This window comes from Oncorhynchus mykiss, chromosome 26 (assembly GCF_057628025.1).
Source record: "Oncorhynchus mykiss isolate SJ-2025 chromosome 26, ASM5762802v1, whole genome shotgun sequence".
Lineage (NCBI taxonomy): Eukaryota > Metazoa > Chordata > Actinopteri > Salmoniformes > Salmonidae > Oncorhynchus > Oncorhynchus mykiss.
Window position 1 is genome coordinate 13,702,260 of NC_143047.1, and position 20,039 is coordinate 13,722,298.

The window sequence follows — 20,039 nt, forward strand, 5'->3', positions numbered from 1 at the left end:
CTTGTCAGAGTGGGCGCCCTGATTCTAGTTTGTGAGCTAGTGGGACTGTGGGTCAGTTAACCTTGTCAGAGTGGGAGCCTTGATTCTAGTTTGTGAGCTAGTGGGACTGTGGGTCAGTTAACCTTGTCAGAGTGGGCGCCCTGATTCTAGTTTGTGAGCTAGTGGGACTGTGGGTCAACTAACCTTGTCAGAGTGGGCGCCCTGATTCTAGTTTGTGAGCTGGTGGGACTGTGGGTCAGTTAACCTTGTCTGAGTGGGAGCCCTGATTCTAGTTTGTGAGCTAGTGGGACTGTGGGTCAGTTAACCTTGTCTGAGTGGGAGCCCTGATTCTAGTTTGTGAGCTAGTGGGACTGTGGGTCAGTTAACCTTGTCAGAGTGGGCGCCCTGATTCTAGTTTGTGAGCTAGTGGGACTGTGGGTCAACTAACCTTGTCAGAGTGGGCGCCCTGATTCTAGTTTGTGAGCTAGTGGGACTGTGGGTCAGTTAACCTTGTCAGAGTGGGCGCCCTGATTCTAGTTTGTGAGCTAGTGGGACTGTGGGTCAGTTAACCTTGTCTGAGTGGGAGCCCTGATTCTAGTTTGTGAGCTAGTGGGACTGTGGGTCAACTAACCTTGTCAGAGTGGGCGCCCTGATTCTAGTTTGTGAGCTAGTGGGACTGTGGGTCAGTTAACCTTGTCAGAGTGGGAGCCTTGATTCTAGTTTGTGAGCTAGTGGGACTGTGGGTCAGTTAACCTTGTCAGAGTGGGCGCCCTGATTCTAGTTTGTGAGCTAGTGGGACTGTGGGTCAACTAACCTTGTCAGAGTGGGCGCCCTGATTCTAGTTTGTGAGCTGGTGGGACTGTGGGTCAGTTAACCTTGTCAGAGTGGGCGCCCTGATTCTAGTTTGTGAGCTAGTGGGACTGTGGGTCAGTTAACCTTGTCAGAGTGGGAGCCTTGATTCTAGTTTGTGAGCTAGTGGGACTGTGGGTCAGTTAACCTTGTCAGAGTGGGCGCCCTGATTCTAGTTTGTGAGCTAGTGGGACTGTGGGTCAACTAACCTTGTCAGAGTGGGCGCCCTGATTCTAGTTTGTGAGCTGGTGGGACTGTGGGTCAGTTAACCTTGTCTGAGTGGGAGCCCTGATTCTAGTTTGTGAGCTAGTGGGACTGTGGGTCAGTTAACCTTGTCTGAGTGGGAGCCCTGATTCTAGTTTGTGAGCTAGTGGGACTGTGGGTCAGTTAACCTTGTCAGAGTGGGCGCCCTGATTCTAGTTTGTGAGCTAGTGGGACTGTGGGTCAACTAACCTTGTCAGAGTGGGCGCCCTGATTCTAGTTTGTGAGCTAGTGGGACTGTGGGTCAGTTAACCTTGTCAGAGTGGGCGCCCTGATTCTAGTTTGTGAGCTAGTGGGACTGTGGGTCAGTTAACCTTGTCTGAGTGGGAGCCCTGATTCTAGTTTGTGAGCTAGGCAGGCTACTGCCTGGGAAGGTCTCCCACTCAGAAGTACGAGATGGGGAGGGGGCGGTGGTAGGTTGACCTCAGGTCTCCCCACTGGAAGCCCGAGGTAGGGGGAGTGGGGGAATCTATCAAATAGCGCACATCTAACGTTGAACAGTACTAATTAGTAAAATCAGTCACACCACAAAATGCTACCAAATAAACCACAATTCATTCATAATACTGTGAATATATAGTGGGGGTTCGCCCAGGGGGCTATACAAGCTAGAACAGCCACTGCTGTTGATAGTGATTGATGCTAGACTGGAGGTACAAAGACAGAGGACATTGATTGTTATTATTTTCTGTGACAGTGTGCGATTCTGTAGCAGTTGATGTTGTGACTTCCTACCTGCCCCTCAGCAGGTGTTTACAGAACATTGGTGCTGTGAGATTAGAATATAAGGGCCTGCTTTGAAAAGGACAGTTAGACATTTTCTCTGCTTCTGTGGTGGAGGTGTCTCCCTGTTGTAACTTGTAATTAAACTGGATTGGTTTTGATTGACTTCATCAATGACTGCTCTCCTTTTTGTTCACCTGGAAATTCCGATTACAATAAGTATTTGTAAGGAAGAACTGAGATGGGCGTCTGCCAGTCGATCACTTAATTCCAAGTAGATTTGTGTAAGGTTAGATTCTCCAATTTTCTTATCGATCCCAAACTCCCCATAGTATCTGGAAAACAAACGTGGATCATTCGTTTCCACGTCATCTACATAAGTACAATAGTTATTAGTTATAAATAGGACTCATACACAACACTCACACTGTGGTTATTTAATAAACAATTTGTTTTACTCCAAAAACCCAGCAGCAGACTTTGAGAAGCCCGTCCTCCCAGGCTGTGATTAGAGGGAAGTTTAGAGAAGCAGATTTGAGAAGTCTCTGAAGAGCAGGGGAACTGTTATGAGATAGTACTGAAGCGTGGAACGGTAGACGCAGCAGCGCCCGCCGTCTCTCTCATGCTCGGGCTGTTCCAGGTGTCCTCACACGCCGCCAACGCAACCTGCCGTCTCCTGGGTGCGTGTGTGTGCGTCTGTCCAGGCTCAGGTACGCTATGCTGATTAAACCCACGGCTAAGCGCAAAAAGCGCCCGCCTGCTAGCGCCAATGACCCTGAATACACATATGGCTGTTTTGGGGAAAACAAATGGGCGGAAAATGGAATACACAAGCGCAGCTGGTACAGAGAAGAGGAGTAAAAAAAAATATCCTCATTCAGAGGAGCAACCAGCCGAGCCAAACACTGAAAGAGTCCGGGAGAGAGGATTTTTATGTTTTCTGTTCTGTGTGAGTGAGGGAATGAGTGTTGGAGTGTGTGTGGGGTGTGTGTGTGTATACCTTCCCACCATCTGAGAGTTGTTGTAGACCGGGACATTAGGCCTGTCGCTGCTGTTGTAGGGACCGAAGTGGCAGTTTGGAGCACCAAACCATTCATCAAAACCATGCTCCAGAGGTAGGCGATGAGCTCTGTGACCAAGATGCCTTAGGCCAGGAAAAAAAGATGGGGGAAGGAGAAACACAGAATTAGAATTGTCACTATTGTTACCACTTCAAATGAGATAAAAATGAATGGTGCCCACCACTTGCCGATGATCTTGTTGACGTAACCCTTCTTCTTCAGTACCTGTGGTAATAGAATTTTATCCTTTGAGATCCCTCCTACTATCTCCTGGGGTGTGTAGGCTGCAAAGGTCAGGGGTTACATTAATTTGTGGGGCAAAGCAGCAAGGAAAATATAACTCAAAAGAGAGACAGAGTGAGAGCTCACCATTCCTGGCATAGGCATTGGTGGTATAGAATGCATTTCTAACTGGTAATCGTCCTGTCAGAAGTGAAGCTCTGGCTAAGGAGTAATAGAATAAGAGACATCAACATCATGTTTTGATAAACTATTTAAATTATCAGCTGAATGAGTAGTTAATGTGGGAGAGGCTGCATGTGGTTTTACATAAAGTTCCACAGTATACAACTAGTCAGATCCAGGTTAAGCGAGCATTTTCTCAAGAAGCAGTGCAGCTTGGCGGGGTCGTGTTTCAGAGGACACACGGCTCTCGACCTTAGCCTCTCCCGAGTCCATACGGGAGTTGCAGCGATGGGACAAGACTGTAACTACCAATTGGATATCACAGAATCAGGGGGGAAAAAGGGGGTAGAAAATGAATAAATAATAAAAAAGAAATATATATATATATATATAAAAAGACAAATAAAAAAAAATGTGTGCAAAGCTGTCATCAAGGCAAAGGGTGGCTATTTTGAAGAATCAAAAATCTCAGACATATTTTGATTCATTTAATAGTTTTTTGGTTACTACATGATTCTATATGTGTTATTTCATAGTTTTAATGTCTTCACTATTATTCTACAATGTAGAAAATAGTATAAATTAAGAAAAACCCTTAAATGAGTAGGTGTGTCCAAACTTTTAACTGGTACAGTATGTATGAACCGAGTTGAGCTTTGCATTTGGGTTTTGCGTCAGGCTATATTTTCAAATACAAATATATACACTGCTCAAAAAAATAAAGGGAACACTAAAATAACACATTCTAGATCTGAATGAATGAAATATTCTTATTAAATACTTTCTTCTTTACATAGTTGAATGTGCTGACAACAAAATCACACAAAAATGATCAATGGAAATCAAATTGATCAACCCATGGAGGTCTGGATTTGGAGTCACACTCAAAATTAAAGTGGAAAACCACACTAGAGGCTGATCCAACTTTGATGTAATGTCCTTAAAACAAGTCAAAATCGAGGCTCAGTAGTGTGTGTGGCCTCCACGTGCCTGTATGACCTCCCTACAACGCCTGGGCATGCTCCTGATGAGGTGGCGGATGGTATCCTGAGGGATCTCCTCCCAGACCTGGACTAAAGCATCCGCCAACTCCTGGACAGTCTGTGGTGCAACGTGGCGTAGGTGGATGGAGCGAGACATGATGTTCCAGATGTGCTCAATTGGATTCAGGTCTGGGGAACGGGCGGGCCAGTCCATAGCATCAATGCCTTCCTCTTGCAGGAACTGCTGACACACTCCAGCCACATGAGGTCTAGCATTGTCTTGCATTAGGAGGAACGCAGGGCCAACCGCACCAGCATATGGTCTCACAAGGGGTCTGAGGATCTCATCTTGGTACCTAATGGCAGTCAGGCTACCTCTGGCGAGCACATAGAGGGCTGTGCGGCCCCCCAAAGAAATGCCACCCCACACCATGACTGACCCACCGCCAAACCGGCCATGCTGGAGGATGTTGCAGGCAGCAGAACGTTCTCCACGGCGTCTCCAGACTCTGTCACGTCTGTCACATGTGCTCAGTGTGAACCTGCTTTCATCTGTGAAGAGCACAGGGCGCCAGTGGCGAATTGGCCAATCTTGGTGTTCTCTGGTAAATGCCAAAAGTCCTGCACGGTGTTGGGCTGTAAGCACAAGCCCCACCTGTGGACGTCAGGCCCTCATACCACCTTCATGGAGTCTGTTTCTGACCGTTTGAGTAGACACATGCACATTTGTGGCCTGCTGGAGGTCATTTTGCAGGGCTCTGGCAGTGCTCCTCCTGCTCCTCCTTGCACAAAGGCGGAGGTAGCGGTCCTGCTGCTGGGTTGTTGCCCTCCTACGGCCTCCTCCACGTCTCCTGATGCACTGGCCTGTCTCCTGGTAGCGCCTCCATGCTCTGGACACTACATTGACAGACACAGCAAACCTTCTTGCCACAGCTCGCATTGATGTGCCATCCTGGATGAGCTGCACTACCTGAGCCATTTGTGTGGGTTGTAGACTCAGTCTCATGCTACCACTAGAGTGAAAGCACCGCCAGCATTCAAAAGTGACCAAAACATCAGCCAGGAAGCATAGGAACTGAGAAGTGGTCTGTGGTCCCCACCTGCAGAACCACTCCTTTATTGGGGGTGTCTTGCTAATTGCCTATAATTTCCACCTGTTGTCTATTCCATTTGCACAACAGCATGTGAAATTTATTGTCAATCAGTGTTGCTTCCTAAGTGGACAGTTTGATTTCACAGAAGTGTGATTGACTTGGAGTTACATTGTGTTGTTTAAGTGTTCCCTTTATTTTTTTGAGCAGTGTATATATAAATGGGAGCTCACCCTGGATATTGTGATTAAGCCACGTACCATTTCAGTATATGATTACATTTGTAATTAACATTCAGTGGCTGAATCCTTTAATACCCTCTCCGTGGCGTTAATACAAATAGCCAGGTATGATGCACTTGGCTTCCTTCAGGCACTCACATCACACACACACATATGAGATAAGCAATTGATTAGGTCTTATTTGCTTAAATATTAATTAGAAAAAAGAAAAGGGTCGATCTATTTTGCATAACACGTTCATTCAAATTCCCAAATTAGGTATCATTAGCATATTTCAATAGTGTATTATCCCTATTAGCATAATGAGTCTTCTCCCCTCTATCACCCAGACACACACAGCTTAGGCTTCTGATGTATGCATCACATTGTTTCAAAAGGCTTTTGAAGGATTCCTGGCTGCACCTACCACCAACCTCTCACCCAAATCCCACTTCATCACAGTGACGTTATCATCACTGCAACTATTCCTCTCCAATGACAATATTATTGAATTGTCATCATTGATTGTCGCACTGACAGTCAGGTTCACACCAGCTTTCCAGACTATGAATTCAAGAGGATTGGGATTTTAATCAAGTATTACATGTATGTAGCTGACACTGACATGGAGAGCAGAGGGGGTTAGCTGTGTAGAAGTTGGGGAACAGCATCCCCTGGGCAACCATGAAGTCAATGTTTGGGGTCTCAGAGGGCTGGCCAAACACCCCCACATCTCTCCAGCCCATCTAAACATTAGAGGAACAAGCTGTCAAATGACAGTGGATCAGAGAAATGGTTGCCATTTCCTGACAGAGACCAAATACCAAGCACATGTTTGCATGCTGTGTAGTATTTTATGTCAATATGTGTCAAGTATACGTGGCATATAATCAGAGCAGACACAGCCTTTCCATTTGAGTAATCATGCCACAGGTTTTTAGAAATCATTATGAAAAAGTATCATGCCACAAAAGTAACACTCCTCAAACTAAACCTACATCAACATCTTACGTCATCCATAAGAATGATGACAATGCTCGGAGTCGACTTGTTTGAAGGATTATCTGCCCAAATACCACATATTAAACTACAAAACAATATGAAAGTTTGAATTGGACAGACATCTATTGCAGTGATCACATGATAACACATTCAGGAAGCACATGACGAGTTCTCATTGTTTGCTTTCACGAGCGTTTTTAGCGCAACACTTGCGCATATTCAAATGGCGAAGCTGACTTTACTGCCCGATGTAGTCAAGCTTGAAAACACATTTTTGGATCGATTAAAATATGTATAATAAGTCCCGTTGTTTTACATAAACTGTTACACAAAATCAAAGTTAAGTTATCTTACTTGTCTTTATCTATCACACAGTCACGTGATACGTCTTGGCAGGCACAGCAGACATAATTCCAAGATGGCGGTCTGTATTGCTGTCATCGCTAAAGAGGTAAAATGAAACAAGAACGCTATTTACATCGACATTTGAATTTCGTTTTTGTATGTACTAGCCTATAAGGGGATACATAGTCAGTTGTACACCTGAATGCACTCAACTGAAATGGGTCTTCCGCATTTAACCCAACCCCTCTACGAAACCTGAGTGTTGACTGTGATGCTATAAGGCTAGGTAACGTTAGTAGGTAGCCAACTGGACTAACTAGATACATTGAGTATGGTTTATCGTAGAGTTCATTTGAGAGACAAGCATGCAATAATAACGCATCAAGTCAGACTTCAGGTGAAAGGTCCGGACGTAGATAGCTATTCGTATTCAATTAATATGCAGACAGCTAGCAGATCACTGCTGTTCTTCAATCTTGGTCCAAACCACAGAATGTTGAAGTTTTTTTCTAGCCAAACACACCCAATGTTAACAAACCAGCTCATCATTAAGCCCTCAGGTGTATGTATTGGGCTGGAACAAAAAGCTTGCCCACCCTCAACCTGTGGTCCAGCACCATAGACATTCTATCTTCAAGTATTTGGCCAGTTATATACATGATCTTTTGTGGTGAATTTAGGCTTTATGGAAGGTTGCACTAATTAATTCTCTATTCTGTTAGAATTATCCTCTGTACATCCGAAGTGTACCCATACAGAATGAATTGAAGTTCCACTACACGGTGCATACCTCTCTGGATGTGGTGGAGGAGAAGATTTCAGCAGTCGGCAAAGCAATGGCAGACCAGAGAGAGCTTTACCTTGGGTTGCTGTACCCAACTGAGGACTACAAAGTGTATCCTTCTCATATGATAATTGTATATTACACTCCTGTCTGCATGTTTTTTCTCCTAATTGAAAATATTCTCCTTTACCGACATACCAGATATGGCTATGTGACAAACTCCAAGGTGAAGTTTGTCATTGTTGCGGACTCGTCAAACACATCTCTGCGGGACAATGAGATTAGAAGTGTAAGTCAACCCCTGACTCTGTATGGTTCTCTTATGTTATCTTAATGGCTTTCAGGGGAATCTGATTGCTTCAGTTTATGGTCATTTTGAAACTACTTAAGTTGTTTCCTTCAGATGTTCAGAAAGCTACACAACTCATTTACTGATGTGATGTGCAACCCATTCTACAATCCTGGGGACACCATTCAGTCCAAGTAAGTTATCCCTACCACAGTGTCAGTTATGCAATGGTGTATCTATCAAAATTGCTATTGTCTGATTGACCTTTTTTTCCTCCAGGGCATTTGACAGTATGGTGTCTGCAATGATGGTGCAAGCTAGCTGATATTGTCCTCCTGAACATCTGTACATAATTTCCTGAAACCTTTTTGTGTTGTCTCATAATAAACTGTCCATTAGAACCTCTCATTTACACCATTTCAAAGAAGCACTATCAAGTGTAATTCATTTATTAATTTCTAAAGCAAAAATTGTTTGACATTATATACAGTGATAAACATTGAGCTATGTACTTGAAGCAAACTGCCAATTGCATGTCAATATAGTTAAGCCAAAAGAAAGCCAATCACAATTCAAATTGTATCATTTGTGCTATACTTACAAGCTCAATAGCCACACCAACAGAGTGATCTGATCAAAACATCCTTACAAAAAAAAGTATCTGACATGGCAAATGGCTGTGCAGTCAAACAGTTCTTGGGGTAAATCATTAAAAGAAACTGTGCTCAACTAAAATAAACCACCATAGGCACATTCTTTTACAGTAATAAGCAGCAAACCAAGGCTGGCCTCCCATTCCCCCTACAAGACGACAAAATGGCCATTGCAAAGTCTGACTTTTTATGGAGGCTGTTAACAAAAGATGCCATATGACTTAATTCAATGAGGTTGAAATCTGTGCTTGTCTCAATTTCTGCCCATTAACATGCATGGAAAATAATTTGCAAATGAGTAGAAACGAGCAAGTCACGATTTCCTGAAATTCACATTCCATGTTTATTAAACAATCACTTGAATCCAGACGTGATTCAGTAGTGTTGCTGCGGGTGCATGTGTCCAGTGTGCCCTGGCCTCGAGTGGTCAGTGGGTGGGGTTATGAGGAGAAGGCATGGGTGCCGTTTAGGGCCCTGCTCACGGTGCTCAGGAACCCCCCAGTGTCTCTTCCCAGCTGGGGGCCCGTAGGGGTGTGGTGAGACTGACCTGGCTGGGCCAATGTTGTATCGGAACCTGCCTTGTTGATACCCATTGTATCTGGGTGGGTGGAAACCTCGTCCCCTGGATCGAGGACCTCTGTGAATCCCCCTGTCCGTGGTGCTGATTCCTGGCATGTTGGTCCTTTTAGGCAATACCTGCAATCCAAAGGCCACAGAAACAACCTAAAAGACCTGGAATAATTTACAGTTAACAGGAACACTTCATTCAGCTCAATTTATTAATGAATGTGCAACTTCATCAAATCAAGTGTTTTGAGTTTAGAATTCAGGTTTCCATTCCTACTAACCTTTATGACTCGGTCTCTGAATACCGTCTCATCCAGGCTCATGGCAGTCTGCACTGAGTCCCTGTCATGGAACTCAATATATGCAAAACTGGGAGAAAGAAAGTTGTCAACTTATACACAATAACATACTCAAATTGTAATCAGAACATACAAAATGTCCAAGAAACAAATAAAATGGTGCATAAACTATTTGTAATTGGACTTTGCATTAAAACTGGATGTCCCACGTGATGGGCTGAATAGTTAAACTCACCCCTTGGGATGGCCAGAGAATTTGTCACAAAGGATGGTTACTCTGTTGACAGGACCACAGCCATTGAAATGGATCTCCAACTCATCTGCAGTGGCACCATACTCCACCTGTTTAGTGTCCATAAAATATCAGTCTATGCATGAGGACCCTCAGTTACTTTGTGGATATCGTATCAAATATGAATTGTGTATAACTTGACATGAATGCTAAAGGTAAATGTAGACATTAATAAAAAGTAAACCTTACATTCCCCACATAGACAGATCTGTTGTCAGCATCTATCCTTTCCTCATGGGTCATTGTATAGAACATTCCTGCTGTTTTGAACAGAAGAGAACACTGGAGCATATTGCACACGACAAATCAAAAGACAGCAAACACAAAGCAACTAATTACAACACCTAGAGGAACTGTGGACTAGTTAGATATATTAATCAAGAGGTGTTTGCAAAAAGACACTAGAGTGACAGCCCCATTCCATCAGAGGAAGGGATAACCTGAAATAGAGGCTGCCGGGCCTTGGGCAATGAGGATACCCTTCTGGAACGCTGCGGCTCACTGCTCATCTCATTGGGCAATGATGTGAGCCAGCCCAGTAGATGGGCTCAGGTGTGGGCCAGCTGGCTAGGCTGAACAGGAGCTCACCTGCCTGGATCTGGCTTTCTGTTGCCTCATAATGCACTGCTCTCAGCCGCTCCTCCTCCTCCATCTCTTGCACCCGTGCCTTGATGGCTTCGAACTCCTATATGGAAAGGGAAATGCCAAAACATCTGAAACATGCAGTATCATAACGACTATGCAGTATGAGACAATAAAAAATTAAAATAAACTTTCAGACAACATGAAAACATGTCTGAAACGCATCAGATGAGCAAGTGCCTTGAGGTTTCGGGTTCTAATGTGGCAGCGGGCCCACATATGCCTAGCATCTCAGTGGCCTATATGAGCAGCTGTCTTAAGTAACGTTAGTTTGAGGATGCAATTATATTGTTGTTCAGAACCACACATGCTGCTGCCACATTACGCAGGCGCGCCCCAGTGGATGGATAGATTGTGGCAAGATAATGCAGTTTAAAACATACAAAACTGCTATATCAATCAGGTAACATAGGTGGGACATAGCATATGTGCTGCAGTAATAATACAAATAGGCTACCTGGAATATCCCTAAACCCTACATTACGTAGCCTACAATCATTTGCGCATTCAAGAAAAAAAAAAAAAAAAACAGTAGGCTAGCCTGCAAATTGTATCACGCAAGGCCGAATGCAATTGTCTTATGTTCTTACATACCGGGTCCTCCATGTAATGATCTCCCGCGAGCTCGCCTTCTATGTACATATCTTGCCTTTGCTCCGCCATATTCAGTGGTCAACAGCAGACACCAAACCCATGCCCGCGGACGCCACTTCAATGCCCGCGACGTCGCTCTCTTGTAGCCAGTCCAGTGTAGGAGACTCCAATGCAATCGATGTTTTCTTTAATCACTAATCCGATTTTGATAAGCCTAATAAATGTAGCCTATATACAGAAGGTTGTTTGGGTTAAATAAAAATATCTTCCCGCGGACGGAATCTACCCACGCCTGGTTGCTTACCTGTCTGTCCAATATGACGAGGGGGAATGTCAATTAATTATCACCTGTCTGTGCATCACATGTTTGTGGGCTCGCCCCATCAGTTGTTGAATGGGCATTTTATAAAAAATAAAAATGAATCTATAAGGTATCATTTTATTTTCATAAATGTCACCATGTAATTATCGTGTGGTTTCAATGCGAACTGCTATTGATTATAATGTCAGGATAAAGTGACTTGTCCAAATGCTGCCCGTACCTCATGCTGGAACACGCTGTGAATAATCCCCCTCTATGGGCTATGTGAAATATAATGAAAATAACAGTAAAAAGCCTGTTGTGGTCTTTATCTACGATTGACCTTAATGTTAACCTAACATTTGTTTCCGTCCCACAGAGGGTGTCTGAATGTCCGAAGTAGCCTAATCCTATTGGACTCAGTCACCTGTGTACTTCAATGATTCTGCTGGTACATATACAGTTACCTTTACAAATGCCATTTTAAAATCTATCAGATTATAGTGGCATTCAAACTCAGTTGAGACCCCATTTTTCCCCCAATAATTTCTCGCGACCCCACCCACCCCAAAAATAATAATGACACAACATAAAATTGGGTAAATTTCTATTTTTACATCAACAAATTCATTGCAATTTCATTTCTTATCAAAACGAAAAGAAATCAATAAATACATTTACTAAAAAAAATGTATTTATCAAATTATCTTTCTCAAAAACGTTTGTATAGGCTTATTGTCCCATACTGTAGTCTTAAATGTTATATATGTACACACACAGTACACTGAACAAAAATATAAATGCAACATACAACAATTAAAAAAAAATTCATTATACCCTAATCTATGGATCTCACATGACTGGAAATACAGATATGCATCACAGATACCAACAACAACAAAAAGTAGGGGTGTGGATCAGAAACTCAGTCAGTATTTGGTGTGACCACCATTTGCCTCATGCAGCACGACACACCTCCTTTGCATAGAGTTGATCAGGCTGTTGATGGTGGTCTGTGGAATGTAGTCCCACTCCACTTCAATAGCTGTGCATAGTTGCTGGATATTGGCGGGAACTTGAACACGCTGTCATACACGTTGATCCAGAGCATCCCAAACGTGCTCAATTGGTGACATGTCTGGTGAGTATGCAGGCCATGGAGGAACTGGGACATTTTCAGCTTCCAGGAATTGTGTACAGATCATTGTAACATGGGGCTGTGCATTATCATGCTGAAACACGAGGTGATGGCAGCGGATGAATGGCACGGCAATGGGCCTCAGGATCTCATCATGGTATCACGATAAAATGCAATTGTGTTTGTTGTCCGTAGCTTATGCCTGCCCATACCATAATTCCACCGCCACCATAAGGCATTCTGTTCACAACGTTGACATCAGCAAACCGCTCGCCCACACAACGCCATACTCGCTGTCTGTCATCTGCCCGGTACAGTTGAAACCTTGATTAATCCGTGAAGAGCACACTTCTCCAGCATGCCAGTGGCCATCGAAGTTGAGCATTTTCCCACTGAAGTCAGTTACAACGCCAAACTCCAGTCAGGTCAAGACCCTGGTGAGGACGACAAGCACACAGATGAGTTTCCCTGAGACGGTTTCTGACAGTTTATCCAGAAATCTTTGATTGTGCAAACCCACAGTTTCATCGTGGCTGGTCTCAGACGATCTCACAGGTGAAGAAGCCGGGTGTGGAGGTCCTGGGCTGTGGTTGTGAGGCCGGTTGGACATACCGCCAAATTCTCTAAAACAACATTGGCTTATGGTAGAGAAATGAACATTCAATTCTCTGGCAACAGCTCTGGTGGACATTCCTGCAGTCAGCATGACAATTGCACAATTGCAAACTTGAGACATCTATGGCATTGATTGTGTGACAAAACTGCACATTTTAGAGTGGCCTTTTATTGTCCCCCAGCACAAGGTGCATCTGTGTAATGATTGTGCTGTTTAATCAGCTTCTTGATATAACCACCTGTCAGGTGGATGGATTATCTTGGCAAAGGAGAAATGCTCACTAACAGGGATGTAAACAAAATTGCACTACATTTGAGAGAAATAAGCTTATTGTGAGTAAGGAACATTTCTGGGATCTTTTATTTCGGCTCATAAAACATGGGACCAACACTTTACATGTTGCCTTTATATTTTTGTTCAGTGTATTTACATTTTGTTGACCCCACTGCAGTTCCCGGTCGCGACCCCGACCTTTAATACCACTACACCAAAATATGATTTTCCAACTTACCTGTGCAGCACTATTTCATTATGATGCTGAAATAAGGATTTTTGATTCAGAAAATCAGGAAACATGATTAATATTTCATTTCATTTTTAATTACGCAGTTACATAGCTCAACACAGACGATAACCTGAATTAGAATGTTTACAGCTTCACACATCCAACATAGCGCACAGTTAAAGAAGGGGAATAGCAAAAAGGGAAGGAAAGCATGCAATAAATAAATAAAAATCAGAATTAAATTATTCTGGCACAGTTCACTTCATCTAAAGAATGGTAATAGGACTCTTAAAGAGGAAAATAATATTTTCTTCAAAGCGCCAACCTTTCGAACAGAAACTTTTTTTTCTGTAATAATGTATTGCACAATACAGTATATAATGCTTCCCTACACATATAAAACCAAGTCTTTGTTTGTCTTGAAATAATAATGTAAAAAAAACAACTAATAAAAACACTTTCATCCCTACCATAACTTGGGGAGACCAAGTGCTGTATCAACTTTTGCCATCTCAGCTTTGTATCAGTGCGGGCTTCACAGGGCAATCAATCACTGAAATCAGATGAGCCAAGAAACTCCATTGATAGATTGGTGGTAAATGGTTAGGGAGAGGCTGATGCCAACATGCTAGTATTTGCCATCGAAAACACAGAATTTGCCCTCTTCATGTATGCCGTATTAAAAACCTAAAGAGATAATAAAGTGGTCTGTATTTGTGAATAAATGACAGTCTTTATCTATATATAAGCGGTGGAAACTTCCAGGCTTTGTAGATTTCACATCAGAGGCAGGAACAGTCCTCCTATTACCCCATTATGACATCACAGGGCATGAATGAAATAGAACGCTCCACACACAGTTGGTCTTCCATTATTCCATGTCCAGAACATGAATCCTTTCCTCAGAGCCCATACCACTTTAGGAACCTTGTTTCTCTTGTCTGGTCATAGAAAAAGATAATTAGTTAAACCTTCTCTCCAGTGGGTCACACAGAACAGGAGCTCAGCATGCTAACTCTACTTCAGATGTCCTTTCAGTGACAGCTTACATGGCCAAATGTTCAACAGCACCAACCACTGTACAGACCTGCCCAAATAACATGTGCCCCAATGCTGGGCTTAAAAAGGGACAGCGGAGAAAGAGAGAGATGGTGTGATTGATATTACAAACAACATTTTTTTTTGGTCAATAAAAATAGTATTTGCCACAAGTTGTGACAAATGAAAGAGTTATTGTGTTTCAGGGTTGATTCGCAGACAAGCAAAGCACACAGAGAGCATTAAAGGATAATGTGTATTGAAATGTCATTAAAACCTACAGTAATGTTGTGGCTAATATGGTGGGTGAGTTCACTCTGTCTTTCCCTCTCAGTGCACTGCTACATCTTTAGAATTCTCTGCCATTATTCTGACTGAGATGTTTCATTAAAGCTCTGAAGGTTCAAGTAGTTTGTACAGAGAAACTGTGAAAAGAGAAAAACAAGTACACACACACACACACACCATGCAATTATTACGTCTGTAAGCAAGGCTTAGGAAGAAAACTCAAAGCAATCATTACGCATTCCAGAGATGTTTCTGTAGTCTTATCTGAGGCATTAGATATGTAGAAACAAGCGCTTTGATTGCTTGAATAAATAATCTACAAATCTCCACCTTCACAGATGCGTTGGTTGTTTGTTTTTGTCTTGTGCTTTGAGCATGTGTTTATTTCAGACACTTTGGTTAACAGGTATAGTTGGCCTCAAGCCTCCTTATTTCTGGTCTTACTCGACACAATTTCAAAATCTACCGCCGTGCAGAAATACTTTGGTCTGTGCTTTATTTGTTTTGGACTACAAATGTAATGGTTTAACGTTCAGCTTGGGTATGGAAGGAATTACTGTATATCGAACCCTGGACAGTGTAGTACACGTAGAGAGTCTAGAATCAAAATCATCTGAGTGTTCCTCCTTTGATCACTATTTCTGACTGACAGAGTTGAGGTGCGAAAATATACACATAGTACAGTTATCAGTATTAGATCTTTCGGGTTTGTTTCCTATTTGCTCTGATGTTTGTGTGAGTTTGCATGTCTGCTCGCAGCCCTGCTCCCAAAGCTCAGTGACCTCTCCCAGTCATGTGCTGCAGGGTCACAGGAGGTAGCTTGTGGTGGGTCAGGAGACAGGAGGGATGTTCAGGTGGGGGTTAAAGAGCAGAGGGCTGAAGAGGTTTAGAAACACAAACAAGCTGAAGTCATTTCAATACACCGGTAATAACATACGACACACATATACACGCAGATGCAGGGTACCTCGCAGCTTATCACACTTGGAACAATTTATATATTACTTTTCGATACTGACATATAGGAAAATAGATCATGTGATAACTTAAACACACTGTCAACGCTAATAGACGTCCAATCGTTTCTCCGTCAATATGTCACTCTAGGTTTTAAATGCGAAAGAGCCTGGCAGACCATACTTTTAACAGTACAAGATAAAACAACACAAAAGCTCCTTCAAGTTTGGTCCATTTTAGAGTTATGTGGCCAATTGGTTCGGGATTATTATATCATTCATATGAACATGGCAGGTACAGTCCTTATTTAATGCTATGTTTGAAAGCCATTTGAGTGTGTAATTATAACTTAATGATGTTTTAACTTCAATATAGCTTGTGATGACATTACTGTATGAGATGGCATTCCTCCCTGTTAGTCTGTGATTGTGAAGACATCTGTTCCAACTCTCCCAGGTTCTGAGTCCTTTTTGCCTTGCTAGGATCCTAACCCTACATGAGGATAAATGACTGAGACTGCATCGTCACAAACTAATCTATGGACAGGGTAAGAAAAAATAACCAGTGAAATGATTGGGCAGTATCACGGTTAGGTTAAGCTTCAGACTTCCAGACCAGTGTGTAGGCTTTTGTTTTGGGGGCAGCTCACACGGTTTTTAGTGTAAAAGGTGGCCCACTGCAGTGGCACTTCAGCCCAATGGATGGCAATGTTTCACAGATAACTTTTTGGGCATAAATTCTTGCGTTTTAAATCCAATATCCAGAGTAGTGGAGTAATTTAGCCTCATGCTAGGACGCTTTTAGAATCCATGTGTGATAAGCCTCTCTTTCTCCTCTTTAAAACCATCCTCTTGGGCCTGTCATGAGAGCTATAGCTGGCTCCTCCTGAAGGGAGTCAGAGCTGTACGCTGCCATCAATTATAGGGGGAGCTATAAGAACTGTGACTCCAGAAGAAAACCACTATCGCTGCCAACATCCCTCCTCATAACATCTTTTTGAGATTACTCACTCAGCAGACTTTGCTAATCTGGTAGAAAAGAAGGATTTATGAGAAATGAAAATGCCTTTGATTAAAAAATGAACTGGAAAGAAATCATATTCTGGACATTGTACATTACTTTAAAGGTTTCTGATATTTGGCAAACACATTTTTGGACCTCTTTAAATACTATGTACATTCACATTAAGTTACTGATGTTATTTTAAATATATTTATATGTATCTATATTATATGACCCCTATGGGTAGTTGCTGAGGTTTCATTCAGTAGCTGAATTCTCTTCATATTGCACCTCTGTCCTCTCACTGTCTTACAATGCGAGCAATATAAAATATTCTACAAGAGGATTTTCTTTTCATTGATAAAGATACAACAAATTTAACAATAAGTACAACATGGGGTTTTCTGTCCTAGAGTGTCTTAGCTCCTGCTTCAATGTTCAGCCCATACTTAAAAAGAAGAAAAGTCCCTCTTTCTGAAAACGCACAAGGGCAGCACAGGTGGACACAGAGACCATTTTTTGTTGTTGCGAGAAACAAAGAAAGGAATATCTACAAGCAGGTTTGATCCCTTCCCAGATATCTGCTCAGAGGTTATGTCCAAAGGGGGTAGCGTTGACTGAGGGACAAGAGAGTTTTAGGGAGGAACATACAGGAAAGTGAGGGGGGGAGGTAGAAAGAGAGAGAGAAGAGAACTGAGTCTACACCACTTATGAGGCTCGTTAGTCTGTTTGTCATGCTTTGGAAAAGGAGGGTGAAAATGTACGACTCACTGAAATGTATCCTCTTGATAGAGTTAAAAAAAAAACATAATTAGGAACAAAAGTCTTGTCTGTACTGTACAATGCTTGCTTGGACAGGTTCTCAGTTTTTTTAGGTTATTTTTGGCAGTTCCAATGCCTTTCATCTTCTTTTTGAGTAGCTGCTTCTTTGTCCATTCCGTTGCCATTCACATAAATCACTGTCACATTCAGTGGTTGGTCCTTCCATTTCAATTGTCTTTTGTGGCAGGCGTTTCCAAATGTTTGCTCTGGATTTCTCTCTCTGTGGATCACTGTGGGTATTTTCAGGCTGACAGAGGCCAGTACACTCAATATAGAGTTTTTGTGTGACTTGTTGCTCTATAGCCGTTATCTCCCAGGGCTTTGCTGCTGAGGAGGTGAAGTTGTTTGCGTTTGGTTACAAGATGAGTGCTTCTCCTTGTCTCTTAGTAACTTTGGCAGTGTAATAAAAAGGTTTGGATCATGTTTTTTCCCTTCCTCTTTGAATTCATTTGGGTTCACATCGGTACAGAGAGGTGAGTCCGGTGTCATTTTCTTGGCTCGCTAGCAAGGTAGTTAACTTTTTTTAAATCATTATTATTTGTTTTGAATATTTGGACTTTTCTTTGTCTTCCTAAAAGCCCAAAAATAAATCATCGGATAAATAATTAGCCGTATTATGGAAGAGCTTCTGAGGAATAAATCGCACCATGAGTGTATCTTATCCCCTCTCCTCCATCAGAAGAGGGGTTTCCTGACTGGTGTCTGGCTTCTTAGATAGGGGACCTCAATCAGGACATGTCCATGGCCCAGTACACAGCCTGTTCTATAGACGCATCTATCTATCCATCTCTCAGAGGTCTGGGCTGATAGTGCACATGCTGGGGGTTAAGAGTCATCCCACTCCTGCTGCGTTAAAGGGAAATCCTCTCCAAGTGCTAAATTTAGATATCTCTTCTTCACAATACGTGTACCATAACGAGTCCCATGCAATGCAAGCCCCCGACATACACAGGCGTTGACTGGGCTTATGTTACTGAGGCCACGTGTTGGTCTGGCATATAACAAAGCTTATCTTCACACGACATTATCAGAGTTCAATAACCAAGTATGCTGTTTTTTGTTGTTGTAATTTGACTTTAAGAGAGGGAGTTCTGCCTCTGCATTGGTTTATTTTGAGCATACAGTAAAGTAAGCCCTAGCCATGCTAAACACAACAGTGGACCCCTTGACCAGTTTTCGAGTTTGACAGGGAGAAAGTCTGTGCGGCTGAGAGACAGTCAGAACGTGTTTTGGGGGGAGGTTGAGGAGTTGAGAAAACAAGGCCTTCAGGTAGCTAAGAAGTAGTCGGCGGTGCAGGATTCATGGACCACTACAGATGCAGTACAGAAGAAGGAAAGGGCGCAGATCGATGATCTGTTTGTTAAGGATGGATGGCAGCTGTACTGTAGCGTCAGTGGGAGTGACTGGGCGTGGCAGGGCGGGGTCAGCGAGAGGTGGCGTCCAGCAGTGCAGGGGTCGCTGGGGTGGTGGAGCGTGAGGCACTGCTGGAGCTAGCCTCCTTAGGACTCCCGGAGAGACTGCCTCCCCCACCACCGCTGGTCTGGCCGGGCAGGGAGAGTGGACCAGGGGGGGTGCTCTCTGAGTGTGTAGGGGGTGCGCTGGAGGACGGGGTGCCCAGAGGAACACTGCTGCCCCCGGGGAGGCCCTGTAGACCCTGGCCACAGACGTGGTGGTGCTTCTCCCAGTCTTTGTGCTGGCAGAAGGAGCCGCAGTAGCGTGCCGTGTTGCAGCCACTGCACGTCTCACTGGCCTTGCGTCCACAGTTCCAGCAGCTCTGGAGAGACAGTGGGAAGAAGGCATAGAGTTGATAAAATAAATCTCTGGTCGTCAACCTGTTATTTTATTATACAAATATCATTGTTACCACTTTTCAAATACTGTCATGCTATCACAGCTGAAGTGTTTCATGTTCTGGGCAACAAATTCCCACATTTATTTTCTGGGGCTACAAATGCCCCAAACCACTAGGTGGACTGTCATGTCCTGTCTTGTCCTGGCCTGTCCTGTCTTGTCCTGGCCTGTCCTGTCTTGTCCTGGCCTGGCCTGGCCTGTCCTGGCCTGTCCTGGCCCTGACACTGTTGCTCCAACCATCCGCTTGTGGCTGCTGTTATTCAAACAAGCGGCTGGAGTCACTCTTTAATAGTGAAATGAAAACATGGTGTTGACACAGACCAGGTGCAGCCAGCTGTGGCTCACATTAACACCACGACCAGACAGTGTCCTGTTTAAGATATACACATTCTGTGCAGAATATGGGATTTTGATAGAGAATTGATAGGTTGAACACTGCTCCAGGCACTGTGAAAATCTGTTGCTCTGTGCAGAATCTGTC

The 20,039-nt window shown here is 43.3% G+C and overlaps 3 protein-coding genes across 20 annotated transcripts in view; 1 reads left to right on the forward strand and 2 right to left on the reverse strand.

Moving 5' to 3' along the window:
• The first annotated feature begins 6,741 nt into the window (after nt 1-6,741).
• On the forward strand, nt 6,742-8,430 carry trappc2l (trafficking protein particle complex subunit 2L). The gene is made up of 5 exons (XM_021586009.3): nt 6,742-7,026; nt 7,643-7,815; nt 7,906-7,993; nt 8,108-8,187; nt 8,273-8,430. The coding sequence occupies exons 1-5, from the start codon at nt 6,994-6,996 to the stop codon at nt 8,316-8,318; spliced, it is 420 nt and encodes a 139-aa protein (XP_021441684.3). The 5' UTR covers nt 6,742-6,993; the 3' UTR covers nt 8,319-8,430.
• On the reverse strand, nt 8,427-11,606 carry LOC110506414 (embryonic polyadenylate-binding protein 2-B). 2 transcript variants are annotated; one of them, XM_021586007.3, is made up of 6 exons: nt 11,041-11,606; nt 10,393-10,489; nt 9,994-10,061; nt 9,748-9,854; nt 9,495-9,582; nt 8,427-9,342 (listed from the first exon to the last, which is right to left on the reverse strand). In XM_021586007.3, exons 1-6 carry the CDS (start codon nt 11,107-11,109, stop codon nt 9,022-9,024), a joined length of 750 nt encoding a protein of 249 aa, XP_021441682.1. In that variant the 5' UTR covers nt 11,110-11,606; the 3' UTR covers nt 8,427-9,021. The 2 variants fall into 2 exon arrangements, with proteins under 2 accessions (XP_021441682.1, XP_036819409.1); XM_036963514.2 differs by having other exon boundaries at nt 9,994-10,064; nt 11,041-11,558.
• A 2,067-nt stretch (nt 11,607-13,673) lies between these two features.
• The window catches only part of LOC110506413 (transcriptional corepressor CBFA2T3), a 57,187-nt gene continuing 50,821 nt past the window's right edge, over nt 13,674-20,039 (reverse strand). For 16 of the 17 annotated variants that reach the window (XM_090222152.1, XM_090222156.1, XM_090222155.1 and 13 more), the window contains exon 12: nt 13,674-19,481. In XM_090222152.1, the coding sequence (XP_090078278.1) occupies nt 19,131-19,481 (351 nt within the window). In that variant the 3' untranslated portion in view covers nt 13,674-19,130. The remainder of the gene's footprint in view (nt 19,482-20,039) is intronic. The other variant, XM_090222168.1, reaches the window with a different exon arrangement.